Source organism: Falco cherrug, chromosome 14, assembly GCF_023634085.1.
Source record: "Falco cherrug isolate bFalChe1 chromosome 14, bFalChe1.pri, whole genome shotgun sequence".
NCBI lineage: Eukaryota > Metazoa > Chordata > Aves > Falconiformes > Falconidae > Falco > Falco cherrug.
Window position 1 is genome coordinate 12,419,808 of NC_073710.1, and position 19,027 is coordinate 12,438,834.

General features: G+C 41.5%; 1 protein-coding gene across 2 annotated transcripts in view; it reads right to left on the bottom strand.

Moving 5' to 3' along the window:
* GARRE1 (granule associated Rac and RHOG effector 1) overlaps positions 1 to 19,027 on the bottom strand; it is a 63,345-nt gene that overhangs the window by 25,412 nt on the left and 18,906 nt on the right. For both annotated transcript variants that reach the window (XM_055726543.1, XM_055726542.1), the window contains one exon: positions 5,672 to 7,019. In XM_055726543.1, the coding sequence (XP_055582518.1) occupies positions 5,672 to 6,166 (495 nt within the window). In that variant the 5' untranslated portion in view covers positions 6,167 to 7,019. The remainder of the gene's footprint in view (positions 1 to 5,671; positions 7,020 to 19,027) is intronic.

The following is a 19,027-nucleotide window of genomic DNA, read 5'->3' on the forward strand; positions in this document are numbered from 1 at the left end:
AAAAGCAGCTATTAAAACATAATACAAAACATTTTTAAAGACAATGCTAGTAGATCTGAGAGCAGACCATGAGATTATAGACTAAGAGAAGAGCACAATGGCATTCCAGCAAGCCATAGCATTTTCGACTGATTTGAAGCAGCTTTTTGCTACTAACAGTTCTTCAACTCAGAAAAGTCTCAAGCCAATCCCCACAAATCACAGGAAAGAAAAATTAGAAAAAATATTTAAATTGGGCTTTACCATGTTTGCTAAGGAAAGGCCACATTTTATATTTACTCAGACATTTTTGTTCCACAAGCTTCTTGTTCAAAAATCTTCAGTTGATTTATACACATAAAAGCAAAAAAGTATCTCCATTTAATAAAAAATGAGGCATCCAAGTTAATATCCTGTGCCCATTCATGCTTCCCTTTTGTTTAGGAAGGCAACACATACATCTTTGTCACTACTCCCACTTTAAAGACAATACACCAGTTCTGTGTAACTAAACCAAGATTCACTATTTGTATTTTGCAGTAACGAGGCTGCTGCAAAGCTTGACAGAAAATGAGAAAATATACAAAATTTTTTCCACTTTTAATTTCACACGCACACACAAACACAGAGGATAGCCTTTCATGGTTTTACTAACAGAAGCATAGATTCTTCCAGCTCACAAAACTTTAACAACAGATCTGGAAAATTTAACATAAAAACTCTTGTTCCCCCTGATTTCCAAGCTGTTACTCACCCATACAGGCACATAACACCTGAGAATTTAAAGGTTTTTACAAGGGGAAAAGAAAAGGCAGAAAATAAAAATCAGTATTTGCATTTCTAAAATTAAGAAACCTTGGGAAACTCCATCTGTCACTAACACTTTCATCAACCTTCTTATACATCCTGGCAGACATCAACTGTGAACTAGCAAGCTTTGTTCAGCTAAAAAGAAAATATTAAAAGCCTCATCCACTGCTGCCACAGTCCAGTTTGGGTTGCACAACATTTTTCATGCATGTTGCGTATGTTCATCAGAACTTGATGCTTTCTCAATAGTGCCTTCCCTGTGGGCTAAGCACCCATCACAATACAGAAAAATGTGTGGCACCACAGAAAAGCTATAGCTTTCTGCTAAATTTCTAAAGCCACCTGCTCTGCTTAAATTTCTCATTCTTCCTCAAAACATACAGCCTTTGCTGAGGAAGTCTTAGGAAAAGTATGTTTTCCTTAGCTGGGCTCGTGCATAGAAAAAAGCCTCATTCTCATGTCCTTCTCACGAATTTGGGATTCCATCCTCTTACCCCACCTTGAATTACAACTCACCTCCCACTGCTTCCCTAATACCAGGCTCATCCCTCAAATAAGAGGCTCTGGAGTACCTATTCATAGGATATTCCTGAGCTGCCTCTCAAACATTCGACCATCTCTCAATTCTTTCTCAGAGTTTTAAAGTTCTTTCAGTCATCTACTAGAGAAGCTGCAAAAGCAACTTCAAATATTACTGTATTTTCCCCCCCTTATATTTTCCAAGGAAACAACTACACTGTCTCTCACACTCTTTTCCCCTTGTTTCCCTGGTCAGCTAACTCTGATGAAATCAGGCAAGCCCTTTATAGTTTTCTGATTCCATTAGGAATTTTTTTAATCCTGCTGGTAGTTTTACTAAATGTTAAATTTTCTATAGACTGAGGGGGGACAGGGGGACATGACACGACCCCAAACCACACTAACTGAAGTTTCAAAATAAACAGCCCGGTCTTCAAATCACAGGAATGCAGAGTAGGAGAGGGTATCAAAAGGTCATCCTACTGTCCCAAGCAAGGAGTAATTTCACCTGGGTCAGTTTTGCTAGATGCAGGTTTAACCTGTTCTGTAAGTTCTGCATGATGGAGGCTCCCTACCCTTTGTAGCAGTCTGTGTCAGCACTTCACTAACATTACAAAGTATTTCCACAGCTTCTAATATGAATCTTCCTTTCTGAAATTTAAGTTCATTACTTCTTGCTCCACCTTGCATGGACACGAAAAACAGAACATTGCCACGTCTTCCGACAGCTTCTTACATACCTGGACAATTCTGATTTTCCTTCTTGGTCTTCTTTTCCATAGAGTCAGTCTTTTCAATTTGTCCTCTGAAGTCTTATTTCCTGCATACCTGATTACTCTTGCTACTGACCTCTGGTGTCTCTCCAGTTGTTCACTATTTGTCTTAAGAGCAACAGCAGTGGTGCATGGGTGCACTGTTGTAATTAAGGCCATAATAACCAGTGAAGAGTTGAATGCTTAATTCATGGTTCTTGCAGGTTACAGTCACGTTAAATACATGACAACTGCCTCTCTGCACAACAGCAACAACACTGATTTATTATGTGCAACTGCACAACACTGACTCCTACTCAATATACATCTACCACAAGCCCAAGAACTGTTCCACAATTGCTGCCACTTGGGAGGCTGAAAACTTCTACTGAAATGCTGTAACATTCCATTTTCCCCTCTGAATTCCATCCCAACTGGAAAACTCATTTGTTCAATTCAGATTATTTTTATATCAGCAGGTCTTCCATCCTACTTATATCACGTACTTTCAAGTCACCTACAAACAAATATATTCTCTGTACTGAACTCTGCCAAGGTCCGTTTCAACAATGAGCAACTGATAACAGTTTCCTGGGCACAATCCCCCAACTAGCTTGCCCATATACTTAAGTCATTTAAACCACGCTCCCCACTGACGTCTAACACAACCATGCGCGTCAGTGTCAAATCCTTAATTTTTTGCTCATTCTTAAGCAAAAGCAAAATGCAATACCTGCCACATTACGTAAAAAGATCCCATAAATCTGGTGTATTTACTTTTTAAAGCCATGTGCAAGATGCAGTTTTAATTAGGGAAAGATATAAGAAAAGTACAATGACAAGTAGTCAATTTCCACAAGATATGCCTATAAAGAAAACCAAACAATCCAGCTGTTTCGCCTGCATTCTCTTTACATTTGTTCCTACCATAGAGCTGCCTGCTGAAAAGAGCACTGCAGTTGCACACGGAGCTCAGGAGCAAGGGTTAAGTCTATACTGGTCAAGCAGGGACCAAAGCCAGTTTCTCTACCTTTGCTTTAAGCTGGTAGGACACACGGCCAACTTACGCAAACAGTGCTTTGCTTTTGCTCAAGAAATCCACTCACTGCTGCAGAAGCACTCTCCCCATACTATGTGGGGCCAGGTATGAATTACCATCTAGAATTGCTTGACTAGGTTTCAAAGTCCACCAAAGAACCCTTGAAGACACGCAGTGCTTTGTATGTTTTTGGTTTTTTTAAAATTAGTCTTTTGGCACAGGTATAATCAAGGTCTTTAATCGCATAAATTCATGATTCTTAAATAACAAAACCATTTTTTTCCCCACAGCCTTAGCTAAACATTGTGATGTTATTGGATTGTTTTCAAAAATACTAGCTGACAGAAGACATTTATAATAAATATATAGCCAACCTTACTTCATTCTATATTAAGTATACAACACTGAAAACTGTCAGTCATATTTCTCATTACAATTACGTACTACAAATAGCATTCTACTTAACTGCTTTCTTTCCAAGCTGTGTGGTTATACAAAGCAGATAATGCTTGATAAGCATGTGTGTGTAACATTCATCCTTAAATTTACCTGAAACCTAAATCAAAAATAAGAGAACTCAAAAATAAGTTTTACACACAGGATGGAATTCTGTAGGAATAAGTTCGCAAGGATTGTGTAAAGAATTATGTCAAAACATGAGAAATTACTTAAAACACCAGGGATTCACATATGACTATCACTTAACACTGCCTGCTACATAATTAAGACATTTACAACAGGAGAAATACCCAGAAATACCGAGCCAGGCAAGATGGGAGTTGGGGATTCTCAGCTTCAACACATCTGAATTCTGACTGCTATGCACTTGCTGCCAGCACGTGGAAATTAAAGCAAAGTCATGACAAAATTTTACAGCACAAATCTCCCAAGCTAGTATGGTATTTTCCTTTTAATCACAACAGCTCGAAACCACAAAGATGCTTTGAAGAGTGATAAAACATAATTTTACATAAATTCTGATTATTAGTCAATTAACATGCAGTTTTACACTAACACTGATGACAATGTGCCACTCCCAAGTGCACAGGTTTCCTCTCAGAATGGATAATATTAAGGCAAGCATAGGCTAATTTAGAATATGACAGCTCAGTATCATTAGACATCATTAGCTAACAAACCAGGAAATTGTTTATTTAGTTGATTTGGAGGTGGTGTTGGTTGGTTTGGTTAGGTTTTTTTGTTATTTTGCATTATTGCTGTTGTAGTGGTTTTGTGTGGAGGGCTGTGTTCGCGGGGGCACAGGGTGGCTTCTGTGGGAAGGTGCCAGCAGCTTCCCCCGTGCCCGATGGAGCCGATGCCAGCCGGCTCCCAGCCGGACCCGCTGCTGGCCAGGGCCGAGCCCGGCAGCGACGCTGGCAGCGCCTCTGGGATAACGGGTTTCAAAAGGGGGAAAGTTCCTGCGCAAGAGCAGCTGCAGGGGGAGAGGGGAGGGAGCCCGTGGGAGAGCAACAGCCCTGCAGCCCCCCAGGCCAGGGCAGGAGGGGGCCGGGGGGGCTCCAGGCGCCGGAGCCCGTGGGGAAGCCCCCGGCGAGGCAGGCTGTGCCCCCAGCCCCGGGGGGTAACGGGGAGCAGACCCCCACCTGCAGCCCCTGGGACCCCAGGCCAGGGATGCCCAGAGGAGGCTGTGACCCGTGGGCAGCCGGGCTGGAGCAGGTTTGCTGGCAGGACTTGTGACCCTGTGGAAGGGACCCAGGCCGGGGCAGCTCATGAAGAACCACAGCCCATGGGAAGGACTCAAGTTCAGAAATTCATGGAGGACTCTCTCCCGTGGGAGGGACCCACGCTGGGGCAGGGGCAGAGTGTGAGGAGGAAGGAGCGGCAGAAACAGCATGTGGTAAACTGACCGTAGCCCCCATTTCTGTCCCCCTGCGCCTCTCTGGTGGAGAAGGTAGAAAAATCGGGAGTGAAGTTAAGCACAGGAAAAAGGGAGGGGTGGGGGGAAGGTGGATTTTTTTCCTGATTTGAATGGTAGTAAATTGAACTAATTTCCCTGAGTTGAGTCCGTATTGCCCGTGCTGGTATTTGGTGAGTGATCTCCCTGCCCTTAGCTCAACCCACAATCTTTTTGTTCTATTTTCTCTCCCCTGTCTGGGTGAGGAGGGCAGTGATCAGAGCAGCTTCAGTGGGCACCTGGCATCCAGCCAAGGTCAAACCATCACAGTTATTTTCCAACTAAGCAGAGTTTCCCCAAAGAAGATAGAGGTTGTTGGATTACAAAGTTGTACGTTTAAACCCAATAGATTACCATTTAGAATTACATACATAGTACAACTTAATTGTAACTCACCTTTAAATAGAGTACAAGTTCTTAAACAGAAATACCTACTAAATATCTAACTCAGTGAACTTGGAAGCCAGGCATGGCAAATGACTTCCTACTTTCCAACAAGAAAACGTAAGAAATCAAGAGTTTCTCTTTTTACCAGCATTGCCCACAAATACAAAGCAAGGCAGAGAGAACTCTTGGTGCAGAAGCAGTTTTGAAGAGAAGTCAAATTAAGGGACTATACAAATTCACATGCAATACAGTTTCCCCCCCAAGGTAACTTACCTCAATGTCTTGTAGGCTGAACTCTTTTTGATCTTTAAAGTTTGCAGCTCCTGCACTCAGTTCCATCAGCATTTTTGCTATTTCTGGTTTTATTGCTGCTGTGAGTCGACTCGCTGCTTCCATGACATGTTCCTGCACGTCTTTCAGTTGCATAGCTGCCTTAGAATAGTGTGAGTTCCTAAATACACTGCTGAAAAGGTCTGTAAGGAAAGTGCTTGTACGGCAAAACACATTGAGTGCATCCAGGTATTTGGAGATTCCCTGCTGGATGTCTGCGATCGGAGTAGTATGGGACACAGGGTGGTTACAACTGCCCGCAGCAGCTGAGGAGACCAAAGGGGATGCTGGGGTTGTACATGCCAGCGGTGCGCTCAGGGTCCTGCCTAGCTCAGGCATTTGATACTGCTGGTGTTGCTGCACTTTCTGCTTGGACCCGCCAAGCAAAAAGCGCCGCTTATAGTCCATTTTGCTTTCTTGTGCACTACAGCAATACATAAGTGAGTGCTTGTCCAAAGATTCCTTGAATTAACAATCACTTGTCAAACTCCTCCTTCAAATATATAGTTATGTACAGTAACAGTGGAGTACTGTGTACATAGGTTTCACAAAAGGCATTTCAAAAAGGCAAGCGTCTGTATAATCTGTATCAGCAGTGAGAAAGGCAGCAGATTTGCTGACTTCGTATTTCAGTGTTCAGTGCAGCCCTGCTGCAGTTATAAACTGTACTCAAAAAGCAAGCCGAAGTATCTTAATAATGCTCTGTCTCGTTTGGTATTCCACTCTGCACACAGAAAAGCAACACTGGAGCAGAGAAGTTATCGCCTACAATTTCTTCATGAGCATATTATTGTCACTTGCTGTGACGTCTACAAAAGTTATTTTTTTCAATGCAAATAATAGTTTTAGAAGCAATATCTTAAAACAATTTTCCCATTAGTAATACCAGGAAAAGTGGAGCAAACCACCGATCAACAGCGATTGTAAAAGCAGTGCAGAGGCTCCTTTCTTGAAAAAGCAAATCCTTACGTCAGCAGATCAAGTATCTTCAAATGTCTTGACAGATCCAGTCTGCCAAATTAGTTCACTTGTAGTGTCTCTTCTTAATATGGGGAGGGGAGGGGGGGGGTGGGGGGGAAATCTGGACTCTGTTTACAGAAGACTTTGCAAATATAAGCTATTAAAAATTAGAGTGTTTATTATTGCAAGCCTTCTTCCCCTTTCCTTGTTTGTTGAGGTAGTTGTTTCCGTTGTAACATTAAGAAGTGGTGCTTCCAGACTGCATTTGCCCTCAATTGTAGACTCAGAACAAAAATGCACAAATGTATTTGTAAGGCCTCTAGGTCATTTCCTGTGAAGGGAAAAAAAAAAAAAGTTTAAAATGTTATGGAACATTGAGAAGGTTTAAGATTTTAACTCCTGCAGTGTCCTGTTATACTCTCTAGGCCTATGTTGTCAACAATGCACAAGATGGAAAGGAAGGGAGAGTTGCACTGGCATTTTAAAAGGCAGTTACGAGCTGGTGTCATCCTGTTGCTAAACTCAACACTGCTGAATATTTTCCTATTATTTCTCCTGTTCTAGCCTGTCAAAGAGTGTAGTTAATCCTCAGTGCAACCCTTACACAGTTAACAACAGCAGAAGGCTATTAATGCAGAGCTCAGGGGGAGTTAATCACATTTTCTAACCTCATCCTTTTAAAATAATTTAAGAATTAAGTCAGTGAAACCTTTTTTCACACACTATAATTTATAGCAGAAATCTGAGAAACCCATTCATTTTAATAATTTACTAAATCAATGATACAGGTCCTCGAGCTTTTTTTCAGTACAATGGCAGACAAAACTGTCTATATCCTAACTGAGTTTAGCTGAAAAATACAGCATACACATCCCATTGCAGATGACAGACAGCATCTATTCACACGCAAGAAATTGTATGAGGCAGAACTGCCTAACAGATTGGCCTAAATAATGCTCTCACCAGACATGAAAGTAAGGAGGAAATACAGCTTCTAGTACTGCCCTGGTCCTGCTAGCAAACTGGTGCAACTGGAGAGCCAAGAGTGCTTTCTTGAAGGCCTTTGTAGGAAGGTGAATAGAGTGTGAGCAGTGAGAAAGGGTCGGTTTGCAGCAGGACACGTTGATGGCCAGGCTGGAGAAACTGGAGTTTCAAAGGTCTTTTCCAACCTAAATGATTCTATGAATCTGGAAAAGGGCATGAAGATTTTTAAGCCCTTACCCTTACCCAAACACAGCTCTTAACTGGAAAGGGCTTTGCATCTCGTGATCATGTTTGCAAGTTGGGAGTCATATATCCATACAATGGTCAGTTATCCTCGGTACTCATTTACATATCTTTATATACAGATTTTATATAAACACACATATATTTATACACACCTGTGCGTGACAAGATTTTTATTTTTTTAATGCACTATGAATTTACAGCTTGCCAATTAATCCCACCTCAATCATCTTCCTGTCTTCTGTGCCAGAGTTAGGACTGCATTGACCTAATTACCTCCTACCCCACCAGGGGGGTTAGGGTGAGCAACCCCACACTAATGTCCTGAACAGGTAACTTTCTACAGTGTTCCCTGCTTTGAGACAGAAATGTTCTATTTCTTGAGACTGCAAAAGACACCAATTAACAATGTCAGGACATTATCAGAAGGAAAGCACAATGTGGAGAAAATTTGTTCATTCAGTTTATCTAGTCCTAGCTATTAGTCACACTTTAGGCTGCTCTCTCCCTCTCCTACACAGACACATAACTTGATCTCATCAAATAAGGCCATTCTTTTTTTTACTGCAGCAATTGCAATGTACAAGGCTAATATCAAACAATAATTCATAATAGGATTTTCTTTCCTAAGCACTTGAAAGACTAATCCAGATGTAACAGGAAGGAGCCCTTTAATTCAACAACACAGTGTTCCTTTAGCTGTTAGATTTGAGATATGAAACCTGTATTAATATTGTCAAAATGGTTGGGGAATACAGATTTAATCTTCAGTCAAAATTTCTTATTCCCACCTGTCTGAACAAACAGGATATCAACTCATTCACACAATGTGTTTTGACACATATGTATGATACAAAAACCTCACAGATTAAAAAAAAAAAAAGGCAAGACATAGCAGGACAAAACAATATATAGAACCAGATAGTTCACACCCACTAAAACAACACACAAGTTGTTCAGGAAGCCATTGCTGCAGGGGGTTCTGCTTCTGAGATCTAGCGCAAATAATCTTAGGTATTCCAACTTTTTAAAACATGATAAAAAGATAAAACACAACAGAAATTTCCATACACATTTCAGTACCCCTTAAAATACTCTAAGTCGATTTCTTTCTTTCCTAACTACTTTATACTTCTCTCAATATTCACACTGAATGCATGAAAATGCAATAAACCCATTAAAAATTGAATTTTCTGGGAGGTCTTGATATTATACATATAGCTGAAAATGTTTTTGTCTTGCTTTAACAAGCTATGACGCCTTACAGTGGAAAGCATGATCAAATTGGTTTTCCTGATTGCATAAAAATGTAGATGGAACAAAAGAGTTGGTTAATTTATATGCATTGTATAAGTAAATTGGTGATTATTTTCCCTAAGTAGACATGAATTTCACATTGCAGAGGAACTTAAGAAATGCTTATGAAACATCTAAATGTTAATTAACACCAAAAGCAGAAAAAGCTAAGAAGGGGGTTTCAAGCTATACAGTACTGAGTTGGATAAGCAAATTAGAGATGCACTACAATTTGGTGGTTCTGATTACACACTGATTATTATTACACTTTCAGGATCAAGTTAAGACACTGAACTCACCATCTGAAACTGCCTGATATTTAGCCAATGTATAAAACTGCTACCTCCTAAAAGAACATAAATGCGATGGGGGAGGGGGAGGGGGAAAGGTGTTTTCATATCTTCTACAGATTATAAACAAATATAAGAAATCATTGTGGTTGACTTCTAGACAATTTCATAGTCAAAGCTGCATGTACTTATTCAACATGCAACTTACGATTACTTGACAACTTCAACATTCCCTTGTAATAAAATCAGCACAAAAGCTTAAAGAGCTTGTATCTTCAGCATCTAAAGAGGTATTTATTTAGAGGGAGGAAAGCTACAGTTTTCAACACTTCTCAACACTAGGCATGCAGGTAAATGCTACGTATCTTACACTTTCTATAATAAGATCTCCAACATGCTACGTACAAAATAGACATTCTTCCTTTTCCATCTTTTCCCGAAAAACTGAAGCGGAGAACATTCCCACACTCTCCTCTCCCTTCCCCAGTGCTATGGTTCCCCCACTGCTCTTGGTGCATGGACTAAACTGGTGGCTCCATATTGTAACTATCTGAACTTTATACCAAATCTAAATCTTGCCATAATAGCAGGAAAAAAACCCAAATAAATCAAAGTGGCTCATTCTAGTGATACAAGACCAGCATGCTATCAATCAAAAAATATAAAAGTTAAGCTTGTACTTTACTTCGCAGAAAACAAAAATATTCACAGAAATCAAATGTAGAAAATATAAAAAATGTCAGCACGCCATAAATAAACTGCATTCCTTCCTTTATGTAATCAAGACCAAAACAGTGTTCTTCCTATACTATTAGACATTATAAATACAACTAATATAAAAACCAAGCTCCATACTGAACACTATGCTGCTGAAAGCTGTAAAACACTACTGAAAAAGCTCACCACGTTGTTTATGTGTTTATATATGTTTATAGTTAAGGAACTGCTACTAGTTTGAACTATTTGAACTTCCACAGAGAATCAAGCAGATATCTAAATGAGCTGCTCTAAAAATGGCATAGAGGAAACAGAAATTGCATGAAAATGACTGCTTATGCAAATCAAGTTCACTATTCTTTTTCTAAACGCAACATCCCCAATTTTTTGCTTAGATACTTCCTAGAAACTTAAAAGTATTTCCTCCATATTCACTGACTGTAAGAGACAAATTAACAGGGAAGACTTTCAACAAACAGAATCTGGCACCTCCCAGTTTCTGTTCTGGGCCAGCAACAAGCAGTCTAATCCCCCATCCATCCAGTTTGGGATGGCCCTCCTAGAAACGGCAGCAACTTTTTCCCTGAATCAACACAGGAAATTGAGCAGAGGAAGTAGTAAGTAAAACGTACAAGTCTTTCACTAGTTGGTTTAGTTACACAATTACCCATACTATCAACTTCCTTTCAGACAACTTCATTTACCATCTACACGAATGCTTTGCGGGCCATAGTGGTTAAAAACTTTCTGATTAAAAAAAAAATGATTTTTCAGGCTTTAAAAAAATTCCGATCTCAGTTTTAAAAACTGATTGCAAAGATGTTCTTTATGAATTCTACTGTCCTTTCAGTGAATGTGCAATATAACATATAAGAGTAAGATAATCCAAAATACTTGAGCTAAACTTTCCAAAAGTAACACTTCCAGATATTGCACATCCGCTTTAGTTTTATGAGACAGATTCCAAATCTTAGGATGAACAAGCACCATTCATGTGAAACAATGAAATATGAAAGCAACTAATTCAATTATTGTTCCAAAAAAAGTAGCTCCAAAAGAAACAACCCAGAACAGCGAGATTGCTTACCAGGGAAAAGCCTGAACAAACAAAGCCTACAGCAAGGCCAAAAGGCCAGCCAGCTGCTAGAGCCAAGGGCCTCCTGTCCAGAACACACCAATTCCCTCTCGCGTTTAGTCACACAAAGCCCGTGCAAATCCACAAGTTACTCCGCTATGGAAGGCATCATTCCACCTTCAAGTTCTGCTGTCACTGACGTGTACATCAGATTCATCAGCTGGCCAGGCCACCCAACATCCAAATGGGGATACCTTAGAAAAGAATTCAAATATCCCAAATGGTCTTCAACACTCGAGTAGCAAACCGGGAGCAGAACTGTAGGGGAAGCCCACACCCTATTTCCTGAACACCAGTCTTCCACTGGCTGGCTCAGAACAAAAAACGTCACCAGCCAAGGCCCAAGGAACGTCAATTTGTGTATGAGCACCTCACAACACACCTACAAACATCCTGACCAACGGTATGCAGCAGCCTCAGGCTGGGACCCCCCGCAGAGAGCAACACCCAGCCCTGACCCAAAGCCAAGCACACAGCACATCGCAAGATGGGCTCTGCTGCTCTGCTCCCCCCGAGCGCACACTGGAGAGGGCGAAGGCAGGGAGGCGACAGCAAGGACGGAAGAGACAACAGCAAGGGATTCTGGAGAAGGGAGCACTGAGAGTCCCAACTATGAAAAGGCTTCAAACCAGTAGCCTACACGAAAGCACAGGCACAGTACTTAGACATGAAAAATTGAAATTCAGTCCCAGATAGGGGCCTTGTAAAGCAGACCATACCAACACGCCCAAGACACAAATGAACCATACCAGACCCTCATCCAGAGGGTAGAGCCACAGGCTGTGTTCAGTGTAAGGGGTTAGTTCTGGCTTCTCCTTTTAGACAGGCTACTAACTGTAGGTAAGAACATCAGTGAGCTAAAACAGATGGTGGAAAATCTTTCCTCCAAATAAACTTTTCTGAATCCTCCTAAACAAACAGGTTAAGCAAAACAGTCAAGTGGTCCCAACTACTTTTGGAGCAGGATTTTAAGACAGACATCAATATAGCATCCTACAGATTTTTAACTCTTGAGTTGATTCATTTTACACTATCCCAAACTAAAAATGGATTACACCTACAGCTATACAGTGTGTTCAGCATTTACAAAACATACCCATTCAAAAATACAAGAAATTGGAAACCACATACCAGAGATTCTATATAAAGAATATTAGAATTTCAGTCACAAGTCTCATAACACAAGAAATAAAATTCTGATTTCAACTACATCATCTCCATTACTCTCAATTAATACATCATACCTATTAATATTAAAATTGCCATAAGAATGACAACTGTGTAATATACTCAGGCCATCCATAAAGAGGAAATGCATAGAATGGGGGTGGGGCTTTAAAAATTTCTTTCAAATTTTAAATGCTGTCTTGGACATAAAACTTTTCAGAGTAATACAAGAGCTGAAACTCTGTTTTGAAAGTTAAAACTTTTCAGTCAACAAGAAAAGCCATCTCCAAGTAATGCTGACTGGCAGAAAATATGCATTAATCTCTGACACCAACTATTTTGCACCTGTAATTTCTTACCAACACATCATAAATACTTAAAGCATGTAAATGCTTTTATAGGGGTTGACAAGTATCATTATCTTCAGCAGCAGGGCAAACGAGGCTGACAGTTTCTCAGGCCTCACTCCATGCAGCTGTCAGGATGCAGGCACACGATGAAATCCCCAGCAGCCCGCGAGCGCCAGCAGGGAAAGGACACGCGTCCTGGTAGCTCAGCCTATTGTCAGGCAACACACGTCACCAAACCCCAATTGCTTTTGGTCAGGGGCCCGGACTTGGGCTACAGAGCCAGAAAGGAAAGGCAACCTCGCTTTTCAAGACCGATAGCCTTTCTAAAAGGGTGGGCTGCAGCCACGAGAAGACCCAGGCACCTCCTCTATGATTTTTTGGTTGCTTGGGTTTTTTTGTCATTGAAGTTGTAAAAATCTCCTATTAGAGGATGACAAGGGGAAAAAGAGGAGGAGAGAGAGAAATAGCCTATTATACCAACATCATTTTACTTCTTGTTAGCTCATGAATTGCTTATTGGGATTCCTTTTTGGCTGCTTGCCCAGAGCAGTTGGAGGAAAAAACCAAACAAAAAATAAGCAAGCCAACCGTTAGCAATCCCATGAAGCTCCAGTTGGAAACACCCACCTTCAAGGGTCTTCCCTTCCTAATACCAACTCACCACTCCAGCTGCTCTCCTGGCCACTCGCTCCAGCATTAGATGGTTGTCAACAGCCACAGTGTTAAAACCAGTTCAGTGCCTTCCCTCCCACCAGTTGGGGACCATAGCTCACAGGACATACTCTACGGGGACTATGTAGTTAGTTTAACCTGATCGTCCTATTTCAATGTATGCAAACCTAAACAGAACAACTTATTAATACAGAAACTGATCTCATTTACCAGTGAAGCAATTACAAACAGAAACATGGAGATTTTTTAAACCTAAATCGAAGGCTTCAGCAAGTTGGTTTTATTAACTCAAAGACCGATTTCACTGATGAAATACTTATCTAATACTCACAGACAGTCTCTGAACTAATTTATTATGTCTCTGTCTAGAGTTTTCTTCCCTTCAAAATGACCCTCCTTGAAACAAACCTATTAACTCCTTTGTTTCTTTTGCACTTAGACTAAAAAAAATCCTCTAGAGGCACAGCTATGCTAGATGCCCTAAATGACAAGCAAAGACAAAAATACCCCCATGCCCTGCCCTCCCCAAAAATAAACCACCACCAACTCTGTTGTGAAAACCACTCGGAAACTGAGAGAACTGGAAAAGGCTGAAGAACACTGTATTTCTGGGGCTAGGTAAGGGCTAAGAGTCTTGCCTGGTCAGCACTACACCACCTCGCTTCCAACCCTTAACCCTCCAGAAAAGAATCCATAGCTTACACTCCCTATGAAACACACATGGAAGGTAGGTATCTCTGAATCAGATTTAGAGTTGTCAGCCCACTGAGCTGGATTTTTCCAGGGCAGAGCCTACAGTGTGTCAGGACACGTCTTACCTTTTGTTTGAACTAAAACACGTAATACACCAAATAGCACAAACTCAAGTCTCAGCAATAAGATATAACAGCAAAAGGAAACATCGGTGAAAGGAATGTGTTAAACCAGACCTTTCAGACACGGGTGCCTCCCTGAACGTCAAAAATAGATGTCCGTGTCAGATCAGGATCACTGTTTCAATCCTCCCTTGGCAATAGGTGCTTATGTTATCTATTTTGAAAGCAGGACCAGCTCCCTTCTGACAGAGAACTGTGGGTGCAGATAAAAAGGAAAAGAAAATAACGTCTATTTTCTTTTGGTTCAGTAGCCTAACAAAGCATTTGCACGCAGCATGAGAAATTCCCATGCAATGTGATTGTCAGCCAGAGGAGACTCAAGATTCCACCTCTCATCTCCCAAAAGGGTGCACTTAACATCAGCCACAAGCACACTCTCTCCTGCTCTCTCACCAGAGCTGTAAAATGCGCGAAGATGAAGAAAAGGCTCACAGGAACACAACATGGGCGAGCGTGAACAGCACAAGCTTTCTGTAGAACAGGCACAGCTCTGCCTCCCAGAACAAGTTGCCTACAGAATTTTTTAATTCTGGGCACTACCTGCAGGACTGCTTGGGAAAAGATGCCTGAACACACTGAAAGCCAGGCACTTGCAGCCAGCCATCGCAAAAAATACACTTTTCTTTAAAACAGAGTGAAGAACTAAAGGCCATGTTTTCAAGACAGGAATGAAGAGCTGACAATTTTTAGAAAAGTCTTGACAATAAGTTAACATCTACTCCTATAAATAACCTTTCTCAGTCACAGACTTCACTTCCTGCTGAAGGGAAGGCAGGAAGAAAAGGCTGAACTAGAGATATATTTAATTAAAGCATACGTGGAACAGGAATATTACTTGGTCAGGCATGTGCCTCACGGTCCAGTTACAGCCATTTGAGATAATTCCCACTCACCCACCCTCCTCCCAAGTCTTCCTTGCAAACCCACTCAGCTCATCATACATGCAGCACTTGAAGTCTCCTAAACTACAGTGGAAGCCACCTATGTTCAATTATTCTTCACACTTACAGCTTCACGTCTAAATACAGTAAGCACGGCGTCTAGGATGGTATTTCCTTGTTAAAACTTCACAGAAAAAACAAGCATTAAAAAAGTGTTTCTCAATTCTGTAGTAACTACATTTCCCATGCTTCTGTGTAAGACCAGCTTTCACAGGGCAAGGGGGAACACAGTATGACAACAACCACCAAACAAAATAAAAATACTACAATCCTATAATCTCATAGTCAACATCTTGAACCTTTCGGCTCACTTCAGCAATGGACTTAACAATATGATTAGTTCCAGTAAAGTCAGTGGCATCTCTCGCATACTCAAGTGAGAGTTAAATCTCCTTGTTAAATCATGAATTACAGCTCTCCAGCAGAAGTAAATGCCGTATGTATTTCTCAGTATCATTCACCAGGAAGAGAGGTCTTTAATACACATTTTAAAAAGCATGCTAAAAATTTCTACCAAAATTTTTTAGAGGTTTAGGAAATCGCCTTGAAGAGCTTAGTTACTGCTGAGTCAGTGTAGATCAAGAATCAGAAGCCTCTATGCAGAGCTTTATTCCCACTGGCTTAAAATTATTTGTCCATGAACCCAAATACTGCATAAAAAGCTTCTGCACCTAGCAAAATGGGAATAACTCCCACCCTTTGGCAAAATACTTAAGAGAAATAACTGAAATACATTCTATAAATGTTACCTTCAATTCAATTACCATATTCCAAAAGTTAGGTGTTTCTGAGGAAATTTTTATTGCCCCAAACACATCATGCCTTAAACAAGAATTGAAAAGACAAGCAAGAATAAGAACCCAAGTCAAATACTACAACATTGTGGTGGGCTGACCCTGGCTGGACACCAGGTGCCCAAAGTCACTCTATCACTCCCCCTCCTAAACCAGACAGGGGAGAGAAAGTGTCACGAAAGCTTCATGGGTCAAAATAAAGACTGAGAGATCATTTGGGAATTACCATCACAGGCAAAACTGACTCAGCTCAGGGAAATTAGTTTTATTTACAGGGTCACTCCCACGGGGGACAGTCCTGCACAAACTTTTGCAACCTGAGTCCTTCCCATGAGCTGTAGTTCTTCACACCCTGCCCTGGCCTGGGTCGCTCCTAGGGGTGCAGCCCCCCAGGCCCAGCCGGCTCCAGCACGGTCCCCAGCACTGCCCGCAGCCCTGCCCCAGCCTGGGCTCCTCCATGGGGCCACAGGTCCCGCCAGGAGCTGCTCCAGCCCGGCTGCCCATGGGTCACAGCCTCCTCCGGGCATCCCTGGCCTGGGGTCCCAGGGGCTGCGGGTGGGGGTCTGCTCCCCGTTACCCCCCGGGGCTGGGGGCACAGCCTGCCTCGCCGGGGGCTTCCCCACGGGCTCCGGCGCCTGGAGCCCCCCCGGCCCCCTCCTGCCCTGGCCTGGGGGGCTGCAGGGCTGTTGCTCTCCCACGGGCTCCCTCCGCTCTCCCCCTGCAGCTGCCCTTGCGCAGGAACTTTCCCCCTTTTGAAACCCGTTATCCCAGAGGCGCTGCCAGCGTCGCTGCCGGGCTCGGCCTTGGCCAGCAGCGGGTCCGGCTGGGAGCCGGCTGGCATCGGCTCCATCGGGCACGGGGGAAGCTGCTGGCACCTTCCCACAGAAGCCACCCTGTGCCCCCGCGAACACAGCCCTCCACACAAAACCACTACAAAGCATTTGGGCATGTCGTACTACCGGCAGTTATATATGTGTGCGTGTATATATATACATATACGCACGCACACATACACAGAATGGCATAACTGTACAGGACTGAGGGGCTAAAAGAAGAGACTAGATTCATTACGGATAAATTTATCAACTCACACATGGAAAAACAACGTAGTCTCACATATAAAATGATGGGCTCTAGCCTGATCATTACCGCTTAGGAAGATCATCTAGTGTTACAACTGACTGTTTTTGCTAAAATGTAGCCTGATACTGAATGGCACAGTCAGAAGAGTCAATCTGATGTGACAAATTATTAGCAATGAAATCTGGAAGCGAGCAGCAGCGTTGGGAAAGCCAGCAACATAATTATGCCACTGCATAAATCCATGGTTTACCCACACTTCAAATTTAGCATGCAGTTCTGGTCTCCTTATCGCTCTTTCTTCCAGCGGGGCTCATTTGGCTTACTAAATAGACTAACCACAGGCTCAGGAAATCCTATATGCAGCAAAATGCTGAAGACAGTTTTAAATGAGCGTAGCCCACAAATTCACCCTGTTCTTGCCTTTTCCTAGGTATCTGTTTATACCCTTCTTTATCCCATGGAGGTTGAGTTGGATCAATTTTGAAGTCTGAATCAGCATGGCCACTTATACCTTCTTAGTCACTCCAACTTAGTGATCACTGAAAGCAGTATAATCACAATGACATAGTGTTTACAACTGCTCTGGAAACAGAAGCATTTTCTCATCAATAAATCAGCTGTTAACTTTTAGACAAGGCTTCCAGCCATTTTGCTGCTCTTGCAAACATAGATACTACATTTCATAAATGCCACAGTACTCACACTATTAGCATATACACATTTGAATTTTCCCACTGAAATAAATATCCCTAAACCAGATTTCTAGACTGTTTTAACTGTTTGTGATGCTATGCAACTTGAAAAAGAAAAGCCAAACTCAGCGTAACTTCAGTACACATTTTAATTATTTTAGTAGTGTTAGACAGTAGTATTTCAAGGCAGTGAAAATTACAGATCATCTACACATTTAAAGCTCTTCTGTGAAGAAGGAAGTTTTGAGCACTAGAAACATAAGACAGATTATGTACAGAAAATCCGGTAAAGCCTTTATGTGAATTTTTTTTTTCTTTATTGCCTGTTTGCAGCAGGGATGATGAAAGCTTTCAAAACATTTGCAGTAACTCAACACCAACAATCTTTCCTTTCCCAAATTACTATGCTGCTTCTGAATTCTCAACACTTGCCAGCTCAAAACTTGTCTACACTAAAAAAAAAAAAAAAAAAAAAGGAAAGAAAGAAAGAAAAAGCCCTGCAAATGTGGTTTAGTTGCATTAAATACACTAATCCTAACCCACTCATGTAAATGAAGAGGCTACTGTTAGCATGTATTTCCACTCGTAAACTATTCACATCTAGTAAGTATATTGCCATACTATTTCTTTGTGACGTAAATTAATACCTAATCCAATACTTACTAATGTTTATTCTCTTCAGTACACAGTAGAAGCTTTATGTATATTAATGTTTGCCTTCTCCCCAACTCATTCATTGGAAGTCTCCTACTTGAAAAGTACCAAGTATTCTGAAATTATATTAATTTCATTTCTAAAAATAGGGAACAGGAGTACATATCAGAAAAACTGACATCAGCACATACGCTTACTGTCTCATGACAGTTGCAGCCACGAGCTTTTTTGTCGTCTAGCTAATACAGAGATTCATGTCTCTGTACCACAACTCCCCAGAACAGACTTTCCAAATGGTTTATGGGCTTTACTGTATTCGAGTAGCAGTAGATTCATCACTGAACAGCTGGAGTTTTGCCCAGGAAAACAAACTATATTCTATACTGAAGAGAGGGACATGATGATTAGGCCTTTCATATCCCTCTCATGTTGAAAATTATGGAATT